Source organism: Perna viridis, chromosome 8 (genome assembly GCF_037379345.1).
Source record: "Perna viridis isolate PV_CMFRI_1.1 ecotype Kerala chromosome 8, ASM3737934v1, whole genome shotgun sequence".
Lineage (NCBI taxonomy): Eukaryota > Metazoa > Mollusca > Bivalvia > Mytilida > Mytilidae > Perna > Perna viridis.
This window is the reverse complement of record NC_142452.1, coordinates 41828945-41853829: the sequence shown is the minus strand read 5'-3', so window position 1 is coordinate 41853829 and position 24885 is coordinate 41828945. Positions and strand designations below refer to the sequence as shown.

The 24885-nt window shown below is 31.5% G+C and overlaps 1 protein-coding gene across 11 annotated transcripts in view; it reads right to left on the bottom strand.

The window, feature by feature from the left end:
• Positions 1-579: 579 nt before the first annotated feature.
• LOC148610561 (EF-hand calcium-binding domain-containing protein 4B-like) overlaps positions 580-24885 on the bottom strand; it is a 42530-nt gene continuing 18224 nt past the window's right edge. For 7 of the 11 annotated variants that reach the window (XM_088595687.1, XM_088595688.1, XM_088595690.1 and 4 more), the window contains 18 exons: positions 23245-23335; positions 20758-20853; positions 19439-19510; positions 18899-19014; positions 17540-17611; positions 17117-17168; positions 15838-15876; positions 14258-14361; positions 13484-13738; positions 12919-12957; positions 9225-10229; positions 7794-7866; positions 7057-7192; positions 6439-6520; positions 5917-6031; positions 5645-5755; positions 4890-4966; positions 580-3861 (listed from right to left, as the gene is read on the bottom strand). In XM_088595687.1, coding sequence (XP_088451813.1) covers positions 3774-3861; positions 4890-4966; positions 5645-5755; positions 5917-6031; positions 6439-6520; positions 7057-7192; positions 7794-7866; positions 9225-10229; positions 12919-12957; positions 13484-13738; positions 14258-14361; positions 15838-15876; positions 17117-17168; positions 17540-17611; positions 18899-19014; positions 19439-19510; positions 20758-20853; positions 23245-23335 — 2623 coding nt within the window. In that variant the 3' untranslated portion in view covers positions 580-3773. Of the gene's footprint in view, positions 3862-4889; positions 4967-5644; positions 5756-5916; positions 6032-6438; positions 6521-7056; positions 7193-7792; positions 7867-8974; positions 10230-12918; positions 12958-13483; positions 13739-14257; positions 14362-15837; positions 15877-17116; positions 17169-17539; positions 17612-18898; positions 19015-19438; positions 19511-20757; positions 20854-23244; positions 23336-24666; positions 24706-24885 lie in introns of those variants that run through there. The other 4 variants (XM_088595695.1, XM_088595697.1, XM_088595691.1 and 1 more) reach the window with 4 other exon arrangements.

The following is a 24885-nucleotide window of genomic DNA, read 5'->3' as shown; positions in this document are numbered from 1 at the left end:
TTTCAAAAGTTCTGCTCTGGTAACCAATTTTCGGCACCAAAATTTCATTTCTTGGTCAGTGTGACCTTGGCTTTTGACCTCTAAATCAAGTGATGTCTCTTACCTCATGAGCCTTTAAATGCCCAGGTTTGGCGAAATTCCATGATGGCATTCAAAAGTTATGCCCCTGCAACCAATTTTCACCCCCAAACTTTATTTCATTAAGTCTGTGACCTTGACCTTTGACGTACTGACCCTAGAAGTAATGTGTCTTCCTCATCTCGTAAGCTTTCAACAGTCCAAGTTCAGTGAAATTCTACAAACCGTCACAAGTTTACTAAGGAAATCAATTTTCAGCTCCAAAATTCTATTTCAATAAGTCTGTGTGACCTTGACCTTTGACATACTGATCTCAAAATCAATAGGTGTTTTACCTCATAAGCCTTTAATTGTTTAAGTTTGGTGAAATTCTATTTAGGCATCCAACAGTAAAAGTTACTCTCCAGAAACCAATTTCGGACAGAAAGCCGAGTTCCATCCTCCCCACCTTTTTCGAAAGGTGGGGGACAAATATTATGGCCAAGTATAACTGAGGATAAATATTTTTCAAAGAGGTTTTATTTCCAACAGAATAAAATAGAATGAATTTCACAAACATGAAGATATGAGTGTAAAATATATTGCACTGTTCTCTACTTCAACTACAATCAGATATTTTTAATACTATCTAAAAGGACTAAGTCTAAAAAGTCATGCTTCAGGGTTAGGTAACTCAGAAGCAAATTACCAGCCACAGCCTAAAAATAATTGCACTTACATTTTTTTCCCTGGTGCAAAGAAGCAAACAGACCTAACAGATTGGGGGTGCAATTTCTCACAAAATTAACCAAAATTGTTAGTGTAGAATATGAAAGATTTCATCCCTCACGTTATTAAATGAACGGAAAGAAGTATCTAGGAAAAAAACTTGTCGACGTCAAAAAGGCTTAAAAAAACGAAAATTATAAACATATAAAATACAGGTTCAGTTAAATTTTAGGCAAAATCCATAATGTAGTTTCCAAGATAGGCCGTTTCAAGCACTTTGCCTTCACCCTTTTTTCATCACAATGTGGTGGGAATCATTCAACGTTCCATTATTTCCCTATTTTGATTGATAGGATATATTCTGAGCTTAAGTAATTGTTGAAGGTGCTGTACCAGTGTCTTCTATACTAAGGCAATTTTTTTTAAGAATGTGGCTGTGTACATTCCCTGAATGAATCCCCGCAACTATTTAACGGATCGATGAGCGATGATTGAATGATTGCTGACCAATCTGATCAGGTTTTGTTATATAAAATGATGTATTATCAGTTCATGTAAATTTTGAATGGAACAAATCAAATAAAAGGCCATAATAAATTACTTAGAGCTTAAAATAATAAATGAAAATTTTGTATTTCATTAAAAATAATAAATTTAATAGACAAGTAAATGAAATCAGTCCAGATTACTTTGATGCTTACATGAGATTGATGTAAAATGGTGATTACACACATTCCAATGATTTCTAATTTATTTCTAATGTCTGAATTTATGTTATTTAGTAAATGTGTGAAAAAAATGGGAAAAAAAAATATAGACCAATCTGTAACGTATAAACTGATCATCAGTCGCATGTAAAAAGAAAGTGATCACCAGTTTAACAGATTGATGTCTGATCGGAAACTGATCAGTGATAGATTGACAATTGTAGTTGCACGGACTTATTCAGGTACTGTACAGTACTTCAAATGGCACAAGTTCCTAACCCTTAGATATCATTCAAACTAATAACTTGATTAGACAGACTAGTTGTTGGCATAACATATAAATTGCCATTTTGTGTGTATATAAAATGAACCATGACATCTGGTAACGTAGATAGTCTAGGCATAAAATAATTGTTTTTGCTACGAAATTTTCTAAGTTTCAAGGTAGTCTTTATACTTGTAGGGTCATAGACTTCTAAAGCTGTGAAAATATGATATGATAATGCTGGATGGATTACAAGTGGCAAGGATGTGGTATGTCATGAGTCCAAATTTGGCTTAACCTTTTTGACAAAATGTACAACTAGGTTTACAATAAAAAATCTCATTTCATATCATAATGGGGAAAATAAGTAAATTAAAACTTCAAGTCAAAATATTTATTACTTAAAAGTTAATACATGTACAGTAATTTCAGCCAAGAAAAAGTACATGTATGTACCTAATATTTTAACCATGAACACCTTTTAAAGAAAATTTTTAATTGTTAAAACATGTATTTTAAAACTTTCAAATAAATGTTCGCGATCCAAAATAAAAAAAAAGAATGAAATATTGCAGGGGCAAAAAGTGAGACTAGTCATACCACATCCTTGAACCTTTATAATTGATTATTAACATGAGTGGAAAATACATACTACATTAAATAAATAAAACAAATTTAAATATAACCAGATCTATACTATTAATATACATGCACACGAAAAGTTTTCTTCACAAAAAAAAACATAGCAGTAAAAGAATTCCCTAAAATATATCAAACTCAGATACAATTTTTCTAGCCTAACAAAAGGGCAGAAATTGGCAAAATTGAATTTGACTATACTGTCATTAAAAAAATGGTTATATCAAGATCATTAAAAAAAGCAAAATTCTGTTTTAGAATGTAAGAAAATAAATGTCTAAATTCAAATTTAAAAGAATGATTCTGGGATTTATTTAGGAGTAAAATACTCAAATTAGCTATGAACCCACTGCTTATGGTCCATTTGTTTTTGGTACAGTTACTTTACAACCATCAATGTTTCAAGAGCTTTTGGTAAAAATAGTAAATGCTTAAAATACTTTCTACAAGTATATTCAAGATACAAGTAGTTAGATTTAAAAAATAAAATCCCTTTATTACTATGTCTTTACTAAAAAAAAACCCAAAAAAACATTTTGTTCATCAAAAATCATTAACAATCATCAGAAATGGGGACTCTGATATACAAAACAAAATAAGAACTCATCAAAATCATAAATAACTCTACATATATTGGTTTCGAACATGTACATGTATTTAAAATATATATAATTCAACAACCTTTGTAAAAAGCAAAAAAATAAAATATAGTACATAAAATATCCTGGAGATCAAAATCCCTGGAATGTTCCTCATTGGTTATTGAAATGCAGAACGAGGTGGTAGATGAAAATTTGGGTAAATTTCAGCTGTTGACTTACAAGCAGTTGAACCAAGACATATGGACTTTCCATTTTTAGTGTCTTAATTAAGACTGGAAGTGATGAACCCGTAACTATTCAGTTTGACATTTCTTCAACCAAAATTTTCACCCACCACAATGACCTGCTAAACAATAACCTTAAGTGTAAATATTCTCATTCAAATTCTCTTTCAACTTTCAAAATTCAAAAGCAGTGTTTTCTCCCCTAAACATCTTTAACCACCAAATGTGTCAAGTTTGTAACAGTGCAAGTCATTTATACTGCCTCCCTATCTAAGCAATACAAGCACTATCACCATGAACTTTGACCTTTGACCACTGCATACTTTCTTACTGCCCAATATACCATCTGGTGTTCGGCGCAGTAATAAAGACTAACTTGGACCATTCATAAACTAAAAAAGCTCAAGAGAAAATGGCAACTGAAAATTACACCACCATTTAAGAAGCCAAAACATTCACATGTACAGTGTACAATGGCTATATATGGCGATCATTACATGGGTATTATTATGCGTACATTTTTTGTTAATGTACATTACAAAAGTGTATACTATCCACAACAAAACTTTTTCTTCACTGCATTTTCATCCAGGTTTAAGGCCTTTTCTATTTCTTTATCTTCTTTCTCTTTTAAGATGCTAAAAAACACAAAACATGTATATTGTTTGAATGATATACATGAAAGTATAATATACTCGTAATTTTTCATAATATCATAGAAACTACAAACACTGTAAGCAGGGACACAATGAGAGTACCCACTTTCAAGACTTAAGTAGCAATCTATAAAAATCAGAAAGTGATTCATGCGTGTCAAAAACCCACCAAATTCAGTTTTATTTCTAGTTAAAAAAATTACTTCAGTCTCATCACACAACCAGTCTTAGTTTTTTATTTGGTTGTTGCACTTATGAGATAAAAATTATATAGATTGTACGTAAAATTGGCACTTTGCAAGAGTCGTCGTTCTTGATTTGGTTTCATTTAATTGATTTCAGTGGGAGATGAATGTACGATTTTCTAAAAGGTGCAGATCTGATTGCAGAAATTATTATCGTTATGTGAAAGAAAAGAATATGTAGACAGAAAAAGCATTCTTTGTTTGGTGGGTTTGTCTTAACCATGAATCACTTAAACAATGGCAGTATCAGAATTTTATGTGGACACGTACTTCAATCATTTTCAATACATAGAGTGGAATTATCTCCCTTTTCAGGCAGCAAATTACAATTACCATGCATATAAACATATGATGGCTTAACCTCCTATAAAATTTAATCAAAATGCATCAATCCATTTAGGAGAAGTTGCAGTTATGAGGTTTTAAAATGTATTACCCTCTAGTTAGATTATATCCCTTTAAAGGTATCAGACAATACACATTTTCCTTCATGCACATCTACATATGATGCCTTAATCATTAAAAAAAATATGATATAAATAAACTAGCATTAATACATCAAATCAACAACTGTCAATTGGCTATTCTCTTTCACACAACACACAAGAGAATGAAATAAGTCCAAGTTACTTTGATGCTTGCATGAAATTAATGTAAAATGCTGAATACAAACATTCCAATGATTTGTAAGAGTTGTGTCCCTTACCCCAGGTCTACCTCCTTAAATGGATTCGTAAAACAAGAGACAGGCTGTGTTCTACTTACTTGGCTAAGGCTTCCATGCTTTCTTTTACATTGTTGCCTGCTTTTGCACTAGTTTCAAAGAAGATGCCGTCATATTCCTGTACAATATACATAGAGTTCAATAAGCAACATTTAACATATAATATCATTTATTTAATCTTCAGAAAGTAAGCAAGTATTTCCATGAACTAGAATAAAATATTATTTTTGAAAAAGCATTGCTTAAAGATTGTTTATACTTCACCTTGAGACCAAGTGTAAGAATAGCCCATGGTAAAAAGCTGAACAGGTGCTCTGATGTGGCATAATGAAAAGAATAATTCATTGAAACTCCATTTTATTATTGTTTTACCACATGCTGGCCATTTGTCAACTAATTTTATCATGTTTACCGAAGCAATAGTAAATAAAAATAATGAAATAAATAGTTCACTGATAAACTGGAGTATCAGAGAATTATTTCAATTCTAATAGGACTAGATTCTTCATGTTAATAAGATAGCAAAGCCTTTGTATTTCACAAAATGTCAAACCTTGTAGAGCAAAATTCTACTGGGATGTCGGTAAAAATTGATAATACATATCTATGATGTCAGGTATAAAATCTTCATACGTCAATGGCGTTGGTCATATATTTATCAGTGTTGTACCATGACGTTGAACAAAAGACCTTTGAAGTATATCATATTACAATATGATTTTTTTTCATGCATCATAACAATAAGTCTCATATTCTCCAAATTATACCACATTTTAGAAAGTGATTACAAACTTACAACAGAGAGTTTATTTCCATCTTTTGTCTTGACAGCTCTATCAGCTTCAGTTTCTGCCATGTCTGTTTTGTTCCCGATCAACAGGACAACAGTTCCCTCTTCTACACCCTCCTGAAATTAACAATAGCAATGAGATCATATCTAGAAATGTTAAATGTATAAACCCCTTTCCTTTCTTTCAAGATTTTAACAATGAAAACCAGATCATCTCCCTTGGAAATGATATGACTACCCCTCAACCATAAAAATCAATGTAAAATAAAGCTATGTACCTGCACACTTTCCATCCAGTTCCTGACATTGGTGAAAGTTGACTCACAGTTGACATCATACATAATAACAACACCGTCAGCTTTACGGAAGTACTGCTTTGTTATACTCCGGAATCTGTTACAAAAAGTTATACAATTATTTTTGTGTTTAGCGAAAAGTTTTCTTTCAGAGCAAAAAACAATATGGTGTAAACTGAGGCCTTACATGTATGACAATTTTTGGTTCAAGTTCAATAAACACTCTCAGACTGCTATTTTGAGTAAAAGAAAGAAATAAACTATCCTCATTCTTGATTATTCATACTTATCTAATTAAAAATCAACATCAAAATTGATTTAGCTAAAAAATGTTTTAATCATACACAAGCAACCAAGGATGTATGTTACACAGTAAATATATTACTTTGTTTCGCATTTTAAAGATGTTATATTTAATGATAAAATTCCCCTAGGAAAAACACAGGGATCTGCTGCTGCAACATGTATTGACTAAGTATCATTCTTCATAAGAATCATGCATACCTTTCTTGGCCAGCAGTATCCCATAACTGTAGAACAATGTGCTGACCTCCTAAGATTAGAGACTTCACTTGGAAATCAACACCTGAAATAAAAATAATATTAGCTGTGAACGTGTTGCTCTATTTTCTTATGAACATTGCTTTTTATTCAACTAAGATGCTAAAATGTATTACAGTTTGCATGCATGTAAAACACAAAGTTATGCTTCAGACAGACAAGAACCACAAGGGTCAAACAGCATACCCTCTTTTCACAACCAGTATAAATATCTAATGACTTGTTTTCTCGTAAGAACATTCAGACACAATTTTTGCTAAATCAACAAAATATAGCAAAAATTCTGAACAAAGCATACAAAAAGCTAACTAGAAATACTCTGAGCAAAAAAAAATATAACAATAATAACCTTCACTTCTAATGTACAAATATGAAACCATTAAGTTGGATTATCTCCCTTATCAGGCATCAGACAACAATTCTACTCATTCATGCACTTAGATCCACCTAACAAAATTTCATCTAAATCCCTTGAGTAATGTAAGAATTGGGCTTACGGGACACGTGGGCAGACAAACGAAGTGACAAGCACACAGACAGACAGACAGACATAAATCTTACCTATAGTAGCACTAAATGTAGGATTGAAGTTGTCATTACAGAATCTGTGTATAAAGCTGGACTTTCCAACACCAGAATCACCAACAAATACAACTTTAAATATTCTCTGTCTCATGCCAACTGTTGACTCAATACCCTGAAAATAAAATTTCCCAAATAATTTTCAGTATACTCAGGATACTTTTTATAGTTTTTTTAAAAACTAAACTACCATTAGCCAAATAACCATTTTTGTAAGGTTATAGTTAATTAAATGTACTGTAAAGATTTGGATTGACCATAAGCTGTTAATCTTTTTTCACCCTTTTGTAATGATGTATTTGTGTAACATATTTAAGGTTACTTCAGGTGAAAGATTTAATAATGGCTAAATCCATGTTATAATTAGGGTTAACAGTACTCTTAAGATTCAAACTGTTCCACTGAGGTCAAAAGGTCATTTGGAGCAAATCTGGAGTCAACAGAAGCAAAAATGAAGGGTAAATGAAAGTCTGCTTTATGAATATTAGCATTGTGTTGAAGAATGAAAATATATTTTTGTTAAGTTGAATATTGTGTTGGAGAATGAAAATATTTTTTTGTTAAGTTGAATATTTCTTTAAATATCACCTGGAAACAGAAACTGTGACAGACAGATGGACATCAGAATAACTATATACCCAGACTCTCAGTGAGTGGGTGTGTAGTAAATATGGCCTCATATCAAATCGATTTTGTCATCTTTGTTAGTCTGTTACCTTTAGATCTGTTTCTCCATCAGCTCCTACAGGCTGCCCTCTGGTCCCCTGTACAATCTCTTCCTGATCATCACTGAAAAAAAAATCTAATTTCAAATTATAGATTTACAGGCATATTGGTAAAAAACATTTTATACTGGTTACATGTACATGGGTATCAATGTTCTACAGTCAAAGGAAAATTTTGTTGGTTTATAGTTTTTTTTTCATTTCACTATTCTATTTCACTCTCTAACTTATTAGCTAACATTTAAGATACATTAGGATTTAGATTTGTGGCAGTTAAGAGTGCCAAACTGACAGAATATTCATACATATTAAACTTTTGAACAGTTCATGAGGGATATTCTACCCCCATTGACACTGTCTCATTTGGAAGATTTTCACCTCCAGTACATTTTGGGTGTAACAATTCAATTATTACCCCACTTAGTATTTTCACAGAAAATTTAGTCATTTAACCTGCCATAAATTTTACATTTTTATGCGACATATTCTAAAATTTTTCATTAATTTCGTGAGTCTCCACCTTAGATGGGAGGATTAATAGGTATGAATATCACTTAAGGAATTAATTTAGTAAAAATCAAATTGCTTTCAATGCAAACCCAATTTATGAGTTATGCCCCTTGTAAAAAAACCTTTCAGCAATCTTGAAGTTTTATGTACAAGTTCATAAGGTATTTTTTGCAACTTTCAAAACCTATGATAACACAACAAAACTGGCCATTTCAATGGCTTGTTTACATGCAATTCTTCAGCATGTTGATAGTATTCATGAAAGTTTTAAAAATTACTATCTCTAAAAATATATCTTAATTACAGTAGTATAAATATGAAATTGTCAAGAATCAAACAAATTCTGCCCTTTTGGATAAGATTGAAAAGAGGACCTAAAACCTAAAAATAACAGAAAACCATGTAGACTAAGATTATATGGATGGTTTTATGTTGAGTGCAGTAAGAATAGTATGGATATATGTGTGTAGATTAGTTTTCCATATATGAATGAAAAAGTAGTAAAAAGGCATTGAACACAAAGCTGAAGGACTTGGCTAACAAAGCAGGTACTTTTATGACCATTCACAACTATACACATTAAAATGCCTTTTAATACTTCAATTCATTCATATCCAGAAAAACAATCATTTAAAAGAAAAAAACATGCAATAAAAGCTCACCGTTGGACTTAAACCAACACCAGTGCAGAAAGGTTAAATGTAAAGCTGCCCAACAACAATGCCATTGCTATTTTTAGCATCTCCATTTTTGGTTTGTTTCTAAGCTGTCACCATTTCAATAGTGTTACTTTGTTTCCTAGTCTTTAAGTCAACAAGAAAGGGAGATAATGCAGATAAATAACTGTCACCACTTATGTTTCATATTCCCAAAGGAGAAGAGAAACTTTTAAAACAGATATGCAAAACATACGGCCTCTCATTTGCTGGACTCGGCAAAGGCTTAACATTACTAGACTTGAAGTACAAAACATTTGAAGAAACAGTAACTTTTGGTGTCATATCCATTAAATTTTCATCGTTTTCATCCCTAATTTTATCATTTCTTTGAAGTTTGAACTCCCTCCTTGGTTTCCTCATTTCACTTCTAATACTTTCACTCAATTCATTGTTATTTAACACTGATTTGGTTTTGTCTAACCCATCAGCAATGGCAGACGTTCCCTGACCTTGTTCCCTATTCAGTGGAACTGGTTCAAACATGTCATCTTCTGTGTTAGTAGCAATTTCAATTCCAACTGGCTTAGAATGGGAACCAGACTCTTCTACTGGTTCTAAAAATTCTGGCTCAGTGCTTGTTGCCATTTCAGTCAAAGTTGGCACAGGTTTTGATTGAAATTCTTCGAGATCTTCAGTGTTAGTAGAAATTTCAACAGATTCTGTAGGGACCACCTCTTCTACAGGTTCTAAATCAGTATTTGTTGAACAGTCAATAGATACGGCCTTATTTGCAAGCTTTTTTTCATTTTCAATGTCATTCTCAGGTGCAAGGATGTCAGTATTTGTTGAACAATCAACTGACAGGGTGCGATTTTCCTCCTCAATATCAGGTTCTAGTGCTTCAGTGTTTGTTGAACAATCAACAGAAACAGTGTTATTTTCAATTTCATTTTCTTGTTCATTTTCTAATTCCAGTTCTTCAGTATTAGTTGAAGAATCAACACCAGAAGTAGTCTTTAACGCTTCTAGTTCAGATTTGGGAACCATTTCTTCAATAGTTTGCACTTCAGCTGAGAGCATTTCTACTGGCTCTTTTTCAGATACATTTTCAAAATAGAGAGAAAGATTTTCCCCTTTAGAAGTTAAGTCATCCTCCAAATCGGGAGCAACAATTACGTCAATGTTGTCACCACTTTCTTCAAAACTATCGTCAATCCCGCCACCACTAGATGGAGCCACTCTTCCCTTGGTTTGCATGCTGGGAAGGAAATTAACTATGTTAGAATGGAAACAAAATATTTTCAGCAACCACTCAAACTATTAGCTTCAAAAAGTTTTAATACTTTTGAAATCCATTTCTCCAAATGTGCTATGTATAAAGGATTGAAACTTTATAAATTTATATTCTACCATTTCAAAGATATCTGAACAATAAAAAATACTTTAATTTTGAAATGATTTTGAAGATTATATGTTTTTGCAGGTCAAGAACTTACTTCTTGATTCTTGATTCTTAGGTTAAGAATTCTTTCAAAATAAAAATAATTAGAGTAGTTGCTGTTTATAATTGATTAGTAATTAGCAGATGTGCAAATAAAGTTAGAATCTTTAAGCTCAGCTTTTAAGCTTTAGTCTCCCAAGGATTAGGCTTAAGTAAATCTACAGAGCTTATATAAACAATGGAACGTTAGTAAACTAACACCTGCACTAATCACATGATACTCCCATCCCCCATTTTTGGTGCAAAAGTCCCGTAACTCTAAACACAAAATAATGATAGAAACTAGAAAATAAAGGCAGCATCTTTTAAAAATTGAGTTTTCTATTTGTCTGCACCCTGATGTTTGAGAACAGACCATGATCTGATGTTCAAATATACTTTCAAGATTGAAAAGAACTTTTTTCCATCCTAAGTGAATGGTCCATAAGTAAAACTAATAAGTCCAAAATAAGAGTAAAAGTATTGTATGCCCCAGGACCTAGGTAAATGAAATTTCAATGGTCCTGCATTTGAGATTGAGGGTCCAGGACCTTAGACCGGTGGTAATATGAACCCCTGATAGTAAATTGTTACTTCAACACTAATACATTTAAACCTATCTAGAAGTAAGAAAAAAAAGTTTTCAATGATCCATCATGGGAAATTAAGGGTCCGGCCCTAAGACCAGTGCTAATTTGAATGGCCCAATATGAACCCCTGACGATAAATTATTACTTAAGTGTCTGAAAGAATCAGGCAGCGGGTAAAATATGGTATTGACTATTTGCACCATCAGAATCAAGAAAAAAAGACAGGATTTTCCGTACCATTTTGGTAGCTTGAATTATAATTTCATTGAAATGCACTGAAAATGAACATTTCAAGGGCAGATATCTCTGTCAAAATCCTAGTTTTTCTAACATTCTATTGAAAAATTTTTGAGCAGTGATGCAGAGATCAAATATTGGTCTTTTCAAATTAAGAAAGCATTTTTTAGTGAAATTATATTGTCTGATTGGTCAGGTTTTTGACATACATGTTTCTAATTATTCCCATTTTGCCTGATTCTTATAAATACTTATACTTAAACACACATACAGAGGAACCTGTCTAAATATAATACACTTTACTCTGAGAATCTGTACAGAATATGCAGGTGTTTGGTTTACAGAGGTGAAAATTATAGAGCTTCAGAAATGTACTGTTATTTTAGATAATTCAAGTGAATATGTTTAATAGCATATATCTAAATGCATGAGTAATCTGAAAACCTGTCTAAACCAGACAATTGTTAATATCACTCCTTATCAAGTATTTTAACCTGAGTAAAGTGAAGATCTTCTAAACAAGACACTTTCTAAAACTCCCTTCATATCAGTTTAAAAATATTTTTAACCTGGTTAAAGTGAACACCTGTCTAAACCAAACAAATGTTTAAGTCCGAAAGCGGTTTGGTTAAGACAGATTTCACTGTATATTCAAAACCTAGACATTCCAAATAAAGCCAGCATAGCTTAATTCAGTGGAATAGAAAACCTTTCCATGAGAATAACCCTAGTTCAAAAATTATCCTTAACCTGTTTAAAGGCAAACTATGAAATTTGAAAAAAGATTACAATGAGTGTATGAGGAGAGAAACTACAAAAGTGTGAAGGGAAAGACCTGAATACACAAATGTTTCATCAACAGTAAAGATATTTCTTAAGTAAACACAATGAAACCAGTCCAAGCACAACAAGACCATAAAATGTGTAAAATTAACCAGGTTGCTTATACACAGCAGGTGCAAAACCATAATGGCATCTTAAGTTTCAGTCCCTGTAAGAATCAGGCAGTATAAGAATCATGGTATGAAAAAACCCATCATTTTGATAGTGTAATTTGACTATTTGCACCATCAGAATCAAGGAAAACAGACAAGATCATGCTGGACCATTGAGTTACAATTTCATTGAAATGTACTGAAAATGCATATTTCAAGGGCAGATAGATCTGTCAAAAACCTAATTTTTCTTACATTCTATTGAAAAATTTCTGCGCAAAGCCTGTGATGCAGGAATACTGTAATGGTCTTTTTAAACAGAAAAAGCATCCTTGAGTGTTATTAGATTGTCAGATTGTTGGGGTTCTTGACATGCATGTTTCTGATTTTTTTCCCATTTTGCCTGATTCTTACAAATACTTACACTTAAAATGTCTCATTTAGATAGATTTCTTGTTTATGAAAGATTCAATTGACTGCTTTCACTGTTTAAGATTTTGGAATAATCAGGTGTCAGATTGGACAGGATTCACCGATCATCTATTAGAAATATACCACCAAATCAATCCCTTAAGCAATTATTAGGCTAGCATTTATTCCTCTGATTTTAACCTTTGAATGGATATGAGTGAATGAACTCATTGTGTTTCATGATGTTATAGTAACTATATACTAGAAGCATTAAGCTGCACTACATATACTTACCTATGCTTCTTTTTGTGGGCCTTCTTCCTAGCCTTTGACCTAAATTTCAACAACACTGATTAAAATAGAAGTCACCCATTCCAATATGTAACTAACAAATCATTCAAATTTAACAGGGTAAAACATCAGATACTGTGAAAGTACTATTGCTCGTGGGGTACCAATTTTTGTGGTTTTCGTGGGTAGGTCAAACCACGATATTTGGATCCCAACAAATGGAAGATTTCCATTGATGTGTATACTGAAATTTTCAAAACCACGACTTTAAGAATCCTTGAACTTGTGTTTCTTCGCTGATCCACTGAAATTGGTTTCCAAGAAGTGAAATACTTTCACAGTAAATTGAATTGCAAAAGTTTTGAAAAAAACATTATTTTAGTTCCCATTTTCATCGTAAGGCTCAACATTGAGTTCCATAGTTAAGTCTAATGTAAGTTTCAAAATCAAAGTTCAAATTTTCAATACAAAGCTTAATATTGAGCTCCTATTTTTGAAGCTATTTTTAACATCACATGGGTTTTAAAAAAAAACAATTAGGACTTTATTTAGTTCATGACCTACTGACCTGGATTTTTTGGTTCCATCTTCTTCATCACTAACATCTGAGCCAGCAGATTTATCAAAGTTTCCATAGTAACTAGGTTTAATTAGATTATCAGAGTCCCCATAATTAATGTTATTAGAATTCAAATTATTGTTATTTTGAGCAATCATATCATCGTCATCACATTCAATGTCGTCATCCGAAATTCCATGTCCCTCGTCCGATTCTATATCTACGCTTTCTTCGATTGATTCAGCTGTTGACTCAAATTTCCTCCTGGAAAAAGGACAGTATTTCTTATTAAGGATTAAAAATTCACAGAAAAAAAAAACTAAAAATTATGATTGATGGAGTATATTATACTGCGGTTACGATATTCCAAAAAAAAATTGAGGGGCTGAAAGATTATTCGTTACTGTTCACGTCATTCTAATTCTTACTTTTAATAACACAGCTTTAACAAACAAATATTACAATCATAGCTTCTTTTATTCGTTACTCAATCAAATTATGGGCATCATAGGTTAAAAAATTATACCACAGTAGCAGTCTTTTGTGGGATTTTATTTTGCTAGTGCTTTAGTTTCTCAAGTGATGTCTTGTTTTCCTTATTGTCAGTTCTTATATTTAATTGTATTTCATTCTCGTTGCTACATTGTGTAGATTGTCTTTGTTTTCCGTTTTCACGTTACGGCCCAAGTACTTTGATTTTGATATATCTGAAATGTAACATTACTGATGCTTCTGTACTTATTTTGCCATAATTTTATAAATATTTTTCTGCATGGGATGTACCTGCTTCCTGGGAAGTAATCTCCGAGGATAGATCCTTGTTTAAAGAGTTCTTTTTTTCTGCTCGATTTAGATTGGACGTCCCTGCTTGCTTCTGCTTCCAAAATCTGTAATCATAAAAAATAATCATCAAAATAAAGCTGAGGTTTAAATGCATAGCTTGAAAAAAAACCTCAAACAAGGCAGGAGACAGCAAAAATTGCAATTCTTTTAAATATGCAAAGCAAAGACATTATCCTAGAAAGTTGATCTTTACCAATACTTAGAAGTTTAAAACCTATTCTAGTGCTTCAATTCAACAAATATCTAACTAATTTCAAACCTGTTAAAAGGGAAACTGCAATGATAACTTGTACATGCAAGGTTAGGAGTTGGTGGAAAATGCGACTCTCAGATCCTCCTAAAAGAACAAGGGCTATCACCATCAATTTTCCAAATTAAACTTCTGATGAGGTGTGACCTTGAAAGTTTAAAAATTTCAGCTAAATGACCTTAACCTTAGATCTTTAAAATTAATATTTTTTTCTGAGAAGAAGGTTCAAGTTTCATTGAAATCTATTGAAGAATTTAGACTGTAGATTATACATAAAGATATCGCAATGGACTGAAGAAATATTGAAAACATTACAATACAGCAATGGCAATTATTCAATAGCAGAATAATTATTGTATCTTTAAATGAATCTATAAACAGTAAATGTGGATTTTTTTTTGTAGAGGGATAATTTACTTTATATTTGCTGTCACTAAGTACCCATAAATATTCCACATGAACAAATTTCTTTCTTTTATTTGTCCAGGACATTAAGACATCTAGCCATAAAAGACATGCAATGTTTGACACAGAAGTCCCCCCCCCCCCCCCAAAAAAAATAAATAAATACTAAGCGGAAATTTACACATCTAGAATATTCACTGAGAGTGCATTTTCTAACTTAAACAATTCAAATACATTTCCAGGAATTTATAATCTTTTGAACATCCCGAGCTCAGTATTTAATGTGTAAACATTTAGTAAAGGTTCACAATTTCACTGAATACTTGATGTGAATTACAAGGCACACAATTCATATGATTAAATTTCCTAGAAATGTCAGTACTGAGTAACATCATAAGTATTGACCTTCAAAAATTCTAAAGCAGGAAAGCTCCCTTTCAAAATGTTCTCAAATTGGGAGATTGCAGATTTTTTTTGGTGACGTTTCGACAAAAATGGATGTAATTTGTGAAAATTTTTAGCTAAAGATATAAATAAGACTGGAGAAATTTCAAGGAATGCTGATAAATCTCCCACTTTGATGCCTGCAAAAAAGCAGGAGTATGTTGGAACTTTTCATGAAATATCAGGAGGTTGTCTCCAAAATCAGGAGACTTATAACACCTATGGTAAGATTTATAAACTGTGTAAACAAATGAAAAAACTTAATAAAGTAGGCAAAAAATACAACACCATGCAAATAAAACCTGGAACAAAACTGGATTAGGTACATGAAAAAAAAAGCACAATGGTGAAAGCTTAAAATAGAACAAAACTAAATTAGGTCAGTTTAAACCGGTTTGTGTCAGTTCAGACAGGAGTATACCTGTTCGAGGTTATCACCCTCACTGCCGGTCGTTACATCCTAGAGGTTGCAGAAGACAAAAGGAAAAGAGAATTTAAAATTGATAAGAATGTAAGAATATTTAAATTTAAATTCAAATGCATCACTTCATACTCATTCTTTGAAAATTTCTACTTCAAGTTATTGTTGAAGCACATATAAAGCATTATGCATACCAGAAATACATTTGCAACATTAACAAGACACACCAACAAGCTGAAATGCGAAGTATTCTACATACACAGCCAAATGTGCCACATATGATAATCATATGGAGCTCGATTCATATGATATTGAACATATGATAGTCATATGATTATCATATTATTCTCATATGGTAATTTTGGCATAAAAACATATGACAATCATATGTTTGTGAAAAACATGATTATCATATGATAAACATGCGATAATCATATGTATACCGAAACATATGATTATCATATGGTGCTCGATTTATATGATAATCATATGATGCAAACCATATGATTCTCATGTGTGACACATTTGCCTGTGTACATGTAGTAAGTTTTAGATTGTAATTTCAAGCAATAAATATTTCTAATAGTTTTATTGTGCATAAAAGTGAAACAACGACTTATAAATATAATATAAGTACATTGTACTAATTTTCATCAGAATTCTGATTAAATTTTGTAACAGGTTATCAAAGTCCAGTCACTTTTTTTAATGCTTTCAACAAATTTGTTTTTCAGTGATTTCTAAGTAGGCAATTTTAATTTTGATAAATAACAACTTTCTTGATTAAAATATTGCCAGCTTTTACAGCTAGCACAAATTTATTATTCAAAACAGAATTTACAATTAAGGTAAAATGAACCCATGAAAATTAACCATATTTCAGATGCATTAAGTCTGAATGTAGAAAAAGTCATAATAGAACAATAAAATATTACATATACAATAAAGTAGTGTGCAGTATTTTCAACAAAGAGTGAAAAAGATAAATTTCCTGATTTTTAGGATAAGATAGAAATACATTGAGAACTATATTAAGAAATTCTATGTAACAGAAAAATAAAATATCAGAATATTGCTATATGAGTTGAAAAATATAAAAGTGAACATTCAAAAAAAATCACATATAATGAGTTATACCTTAGTGCCAATAGAGGATATATATTTCATTTCAAAGTTGAAGAAAAGTGTAAGAATTTTGAGAGTTTGTGACACATGCAAGAAAAGTTTTGAGTGATTTTAGACGACCTCTCCTGTCTGAAAATAACAAACGGTCATATACCCGCCTTATCTCTGCCTCATCCTTGTCATCTCTCAGTTTCTTGTTGACATCTCTAAAATAGAAATTATTCCTCCTTTAAAAAACATTCAATTTGAAACATTTTTTCCATCTTGATAGAAAAGACATTTCTGTTTGTTTTATTTTTTTTAATTGTTAGAACTGAGTTACCAATGAGTGACTCTCTGAACTCTTATACACTGTATAATTGTAAGAGCATTGGTAAATACTGCCAATATGAGTTCAATTTATACATCATAGTTCAATGGTCTGAATTCACATAGTTTTCTTGTGATGTAAACAATAAATCTTAAAGCTGAAAATTTATTAAAAATTATCAAGCTCCAGAATATACCTTTTATACAAGATTGAATTAAGCTGACTCTGCCTAAAAGATTAGAGATTTTACTGCAATTGTTGCCTTACTTTAGAGTATCCAGCTGTTTGACTAAACTTTCTCTTTCTAGTGCTATACTCTCTGTCAGTTTTATGGCAGCCCTAAAATGATAAAAAAAAACAATGTATTTAAATATGAATTCAAAACAAGAAAATGTATTAATGTCAGAGTTAGAAATAGTAGCCTGCCTGCCTGCCAGGATGAGACTGGCTATTTTTTGGCAGGGCTGGCTAATTTTAGCAAAAATCTATATAGCCATTTAGTAAATATATTGAAAATTTGTATTCAGGACTGGCTAGAATTTGAGTGAGTTTCCTACCCTGGTAAATGTGACTGAAAACACAACTGCATTAATTTATACAATATTAAGTCAAATATCATGGTGTAAGTTTAAAGCAAAATCTGGGATATGAGTTATCTACCTTGGACACAGAAACAAATGTAAACAAAATTCAAAGGTTCACTGCTGCAATAGTTTTGGATGAAACAAGATAAAATAAATGATTTCTTGGATGACTAAAGCATCACAATGTTTTCATGAAGTCTCAGAAAAGTTACATAACCATTAGAGAGTCATTTTCTTAATTAAACTCATTACCCAGCCTGCATTGAAGACGCACTAGTATATACTAATTCATACATGTACATTAGGGGAAGTGCTCATACAATAATATGATAGATGTACAATGAAGGAAAATATTATCAATATCTCTTGTTTATAAAAATAAAAGGATTAAATGCATTTTGAACAGTTATTACACCAATAAACTCCTTTAAAAATAAAGCATCTAATGGAAAATTAAATGATACCCCCACCATGTTGCAAACAATTTTAGGGGGCTAAAAACAACTAAAAATGGACATAACTTTTGTGTAAATAATCCGATTAAACTGAAATTTGAACATGACCTGAATTATATGGCACTCAATAACTATATGAAGTTTTAAAAAAGATACTTCAATATCTGCACAAGTAATCACCTGTAAACTGTCAGGGATAGACAGATACACAACCTTTCAGAGGGTATCACAATATATACCTAGCCAACACATGTGCTGGGGTAAAAAAACTGTGCTTAATCCTATGGTGACATACAGGTAATGAGACAGTGATATGTAAACTATAGCATAGGAGTATCATATCATGCTCGATTCATATGATAATCATATGGTGCTTAATTTATATGATAGTCATGATTCTACCCAAATGATTCTCATTTGTGGCACTTCTGGCTGTGTAGATTTTACAATGAAGTGAAATATTATCAATATCTATAATTTCAAAGAAGAAAAGAATAAAATTCCTTTTTAACACTTAATACATACCAATAAACTGCTTTAAAAAGGGGAACAACCTTATGACAACGGACAGACAGACATGATCATACCTAGCCCTTTCTTGTTTTTCTTTCTTCTGTTGTTGCCTCAATTGATCAATGTACATTTTAGAATCTTCAAGTCCTTCCTGAGATTTTAACAACATGTCTTCTAATTCATCCTTTTCCTATAATTTGAAAGGAGTATGTTCATTAATATCTAAATCAGTCCCACAAATTAAAGTTGAGTGAAGAATTTTCAAAAAACTAGACCTGAAAATGGCATGAGTGAATCTACTCCTTTGAAAAAAGTAGTTGTGAACTTCATGGTACATAATGTTAATCTGTATGGTGGATGAGTATGTTTTGGACAAAAATTTGTCTTTCATTTAAAGCGCTTGAACATAAAAGTTCTGAAAACTTAAATGAAGAATTAAGTGATTCATTTGAAAAGAGGTAACATATCTTGAGAGACTTCATTTATGGAAATGGACAATTATTTTTCATATGAAGTCTTCTGGTAAAAGATAATTAAGTTTAAAAATTTTGTAGAAGGCTAATTTTTCTCTTGAAAATACCTTTTATCTTCCCTTATTAAGACTGATTACTTACCTTTGCTAATTTTTCATTTTCCTGTTTGGTTTCACTCTCTACCTGATTTAACATTTCCAATCTTTGCTCCATCTAAAAAAACATAAATATTTATCAAAATAAAAACATAGCCTACACAAAAAACAAAACTTCCCTTTGCCTATAAAAAAACTTTGACTACAAAAATTGATTTATCCCTTTTCCTTAAATGCAGCCATAGTTCGGATTATGATCCAATAAATATTTTACAGGAAATATATACTACCATATGAGCTTGGGTGTAACCAACAAATAGAATGAAAGTAATCAAGGAAACCAAGATTCTAGTGGAAATCAAAAGAATGTAATCCATGGACAAATACCAGACATAGAAAACACAACAAAGAACATAAAATAACTAAAATAATACATACAACATAACCAAAGTAAACGAGCAACTCAGACTCCACTAAATACTGGGAGCATGGACCAGGTGCACCAGCAGGGTAAGCATCCTCTGCTTTTCTAGAAACACCCACCAAGTTGCTCATGAAAAGCCAAGTCTGGGGTAGAGGAAAGAGGAAGGGAAAACAATGACACGTTAAACAAATCAGTTTTCATGGTGCAGATGGATACATCATAAGGATTCACGAGTCTTGGTATTGTGAGCAAGCTCACAATAAATATACTGTGAAAGTACTTTTATTCGTGGGTATCAATTTTCGTGGTTTAGCGGAAAATGAAAAGTTTGTGGATTCTTGAATTTTTTTATTTGACAACTCTCTATCTTACATACAAATGGAAAATTTCCTTTTCATTGGGAACCAAATTTCGTTGTTTACTAAACCTACGAAATCCACAAAAATTGATACTCCACGAACAATAATACTTTCACAGTAACTCAACTGGACATGCTCCATTTGCACATATCAAGCAATAATGTTTATCTTATCTAGTCTATAAAAATTTACTACAACACATTGAGCAGTTAAGGAGGAGCTGCACATACATAAATATGGACAGACAGACTTACAAAAAACAAACAAGGAAAAATATATATCCCGTCAAACTTTGTGAGGCAGTAAATATAGTTGTGAAATTTGTCATACAGTAATACTACACAAGGGTAATGCAAAGTGTGGCATCCTCTTGCCATATAAAAATTTGACTCTGTGACCTTGACTTTTGACCTTGAAAAAATATTTCTGACAAGAGTGATTAAAATCTATTGAAGAATGCTGGTTCTATTAAACAGTTCAAGGGTTTTATGGATCAACAGACACTGACAGAGGAGTTACTTTATCCCTGTTAATTTTTGATGTGAGTGGGGGATTATGACTTTCAAATGTATCATCACCCACCTCTTGGTGTTTGTTCAATAGTTCTTGTAATTGTCTATCCTTCTCTTGTAAGTCTCTCTCTAATGCCTCTCTGATCTGCCTTTCTTTTAATTGTTCCTGTTGATATGAAATGAAACTGTGAGTGAGGAATCCCCCTTGATTGCAATGTACAAAAGCACAAAAGTTGAATTATCTCCATCTTCATAAGTGCATAACTATATACATTGTACAACCTTCATATATAAAATTTTTTATAAAATTACACTGCACAGTTAAAGAGAAATTGTTCTTGAAAGGTACATGACAGAGGGGCAAGATAATTCGATATACTCCAAAAACTCTTGGCTTTGCTTGACGGTAGGTGGGGTAATAATAAATTGCTATTATGAAGCTTATTTCAGCAGATCCATATCTAGAATTTTTTAAAGGATTTGTAGGGGAGTTATTTAGAAAAAAAATTCCTGGCTTTTAACTGTTCTTCAACTATTGTAAGCTTCAGTTTTGACATTTCTGCTTCCAGGGGGTGAGTGGGTTCATCATAACCCCCTGACCCCCTCTTTTGCCTACAGGTACGTTTATATATAATTCCAGGGATATAAAAAAAGAAAGGATACAACATAAGTGATATAATTCCTCTTTTTCTTTCAATTTCACTCATGCAACGAAGTCAGAAGAAAATGACATTTGCTTTATACATTCTGCACAACTTTTCGAGAATATAGGAGAAGTCAGTTCAATAGATGGACGTGGGCTTGTCTCAGGATAGGAAACACACTCAAATTCAAGTCAGCCCTGAATACAATTTTTCAAAATATTAACTACATGTCTATATAGATTTTTGCTAAAATTAGCCAGCCCTGCCAAAAAATAGCCAGCCTCAAGCTGGTGGACAGGCCACAATTTCTAATTCTGCTGGTCTTCATTTCATTGAATTGGCAAAAAGTTGCTATTTAGGCAACCTTAACAGAGATGGGGGGGGGTGAGGACCAAGAAATGTTTTTATGTTAACATTTAAACATCTTTCTTGTCACTTCTTGATCTTGATCCTTGTTGTGTTTACAACTATTTCCCTAAAATGATGCAAATGTGCAAGGTACAAATATTCTTTCACAACCTATATATTCTCACTCCCACTCAATACAAAAGGATTAAGGGATTTTTTTTCAAACCTACTTGACCAAGTGGATCAACATTTGTAATTTCTACAGTTTATTGAACAACCTCCATACTTTTTGCCCTGATCTAATTCAAATTTTCTTTCCATTTAAAGCCGTCTGCTACACAATGCAGCTGTTACCAATGACAAAATACATGAATCATATGCTGGCATTTCTATACCTACATTCAGGTATTATTCTCTGTAAGAATTAGGCAGTAGATAGAATCAGTTCTGGGATAAGTAAAACAAAATCTTAAATTGGGATTTTCTCAAATCTTAACTTTCAGGATAGTTTTCATTTTCTACATACAACTTTATTTTTTTTATATTGCTTGAAAATGAAAAAATCATAGGCAAATTAAATCTAAAAATATAACAGTTAACATTCTATCGAAAAAATTCACAATGTCTTCAACTTTACAGCTAAAAAAATGTGTTAATTTCATATAGAGAAGACAAAACTTTGAGTGAATATATATCAAGGGTTTTAAACATGCATGTTTCATATTTTTTTTATTTGCCAGATTCTTACATGTGTTTGTACATGTTTTTTTTATTAATGAGCATTGATTTATATACTGCTTTGAACTAAAATGTTTTTTATTCTACTCTTTTTAGTAAATTAAAGTCACAGTTTCTAGAACCAATGAATTACAGGACTCAAATAATTTTTCTCCTTTCTGAACAAATATTCTAGATGTGAATAATTCAGCCTGGTGTACTTTTACAATGTCATAATTTTTTTTACTGAAATGAAGCAGCACTCCAGCCGTGAATTGCAAATCGTTATACATGTTTGAAAAGCCTTCATATTTTTAGTTTTGACATTTTGTTTGAAATGTCATAGTAAAATGAAATTAACATGTGGCTTTTTCATATTACCATTGGTCTTTAGGATATATAAATTAAACAGAATATATTGTAGAATTCAAACTTAAGAGATAACTCAGTAAATGACACTGAAAGATAACAGAAACTATTGGATTTAGGATAAGAATTACCTAAATAGACAGATTGGAATGAATACTTGTACATTTCATCATATAGAAACATGAAGTGACTGGCTCTTTCAAAGATTTTAGACCTATCCCACACTCTATATATATCCCAAGTCTCTTTATGGCAATCATTACAAGACACATGGATTAGTATTGCCCACTCTTCACCTTTAGGTTAGTCATCAAAAAATGGTCTTCACACTGACTTTGTAACAGATATACACCTCATCAAAAAATGGTCTTCACACCGACTTTTTAACAGATATACACCTCACTTATTCTCTATAATGTTATTATTAGTAACGGAAATATATCAAACTAAATATTGCTTCTTTTTTCATTGAAACATACCTCACTAAGAATTCTTTCTTTTTCTTTTTTTATTTGATATTCCATCTCTTCATACAGTTTCTGAACTTCTTCGTCGTGAGCTGTACTTTTACTACAAAGATAGCAATTTCAGACTTAAGTAGCTGTCTTTGTAAGAATCATGCAAAATCTGAAAAATGTGATACACCCCAAAAAAGGCTAAATATTTTTATTATTGTAATTAAGTTGTTTTATGGGTCTATGCTATAAAATGTGTAATTATTTATTTAAATCTGTCTGCTCTTCAGAAATAATGTCGTCAGAAATGAGTGTCATTTACAGACTTATCTCCCTTAATATTGAAATCTACAGTGCATTCTGTAAAACTTTTATCTTTGTAGGACATGGGTTATATGAATAACTGAATGTTTATTTCTGTTTACTATGGCAATTAAAACAAAATATCATAAAAAAAAAATATGTAGGCTTTTTACCAATGAATCACATTTTGCATGATTCTTAGCTGAAATGCTACTTAAGACTTTGTCTTTGGGATTTTTTAGATTTAAAATTTGTTCATATGTTAGTTGGCCTTGATATCACTTTAAAGTTTACATAGATTTTGTATACATGAATATTTTATTCCAAATTTCATATATAAGAGCATATCCAAGATATCTCTATTCAATTTTTCAATGAACTTGCATTTTAATACTCTCTTCAATTTATCAAGTAGATACACTTCATTAAATGCAGATTTTAAAACTACTTTATATTTCAATTATATCAACTGCCATTTGAAGTGAAACGTATTGAAAAACTTAACACAAAATAAAAAAATAATTACATGTATAAGCCTCACAGACTGAAACTTATTTTTCAGTACATTGAAATTATCATTAAAATAGTTCAGTAGAGGAAATTTTTCAACTTTGTTTACTTCTTTAATACAAATTCCAAGTACCCATTTTAAAATGCACAAATAATCTCCCTTATAAAACTCCTTTTTTTGACATAATTATAATACATATGGGATGGACTTATCAATTTCTAAATACATGTGCATATTATCATTATTTTGTGAAGTGAAACATAATTTTTTACTGATTTTTTGAATTTCAAGTAGCTTTTCTAAACTACTAAAAAAAATCCCACCAGTTAACTTCAGAGGCTAAAAGCATTCTAAATTTCAATACTGACAAAATCAAGAAAGCGTTTAATTCTGTAAGGGGCTTTTTTTTCTTTGCTTCAGGGCTAAAAATGAAAACCTACTTATTTCAACTAAAACAAAAACAATATTTACCGAATATTTTCATTCATATTCAGCTAGTAATTTGACCTTGAACTTCTCATAAAAACATTTTTAAAATGTCAGGCAATTTTATGAAAAAAAGACAAATTTCCAAATTAAATCCTTTCTGCAAAATTCTATCAAAGCTTCAAACTGTCAAAGCTTTTGCTTACCTTCTTGTGAAGTTCAAAAATCACCAAGCTATGAAATGTACACACTAAGTAGAAATGTACATGAAATAGACAACTACCTGAATTAGTGAAATTGACAACCACAGACCAGTGACAACTTTGACAGCGTTATGCATGACTTGGGGCAAAAATGTGACTATTTAGAGGGTGTTATATTTTAATAATGACTAAATAGTGTCAGATAAGCTGGTGTTTAGCTTT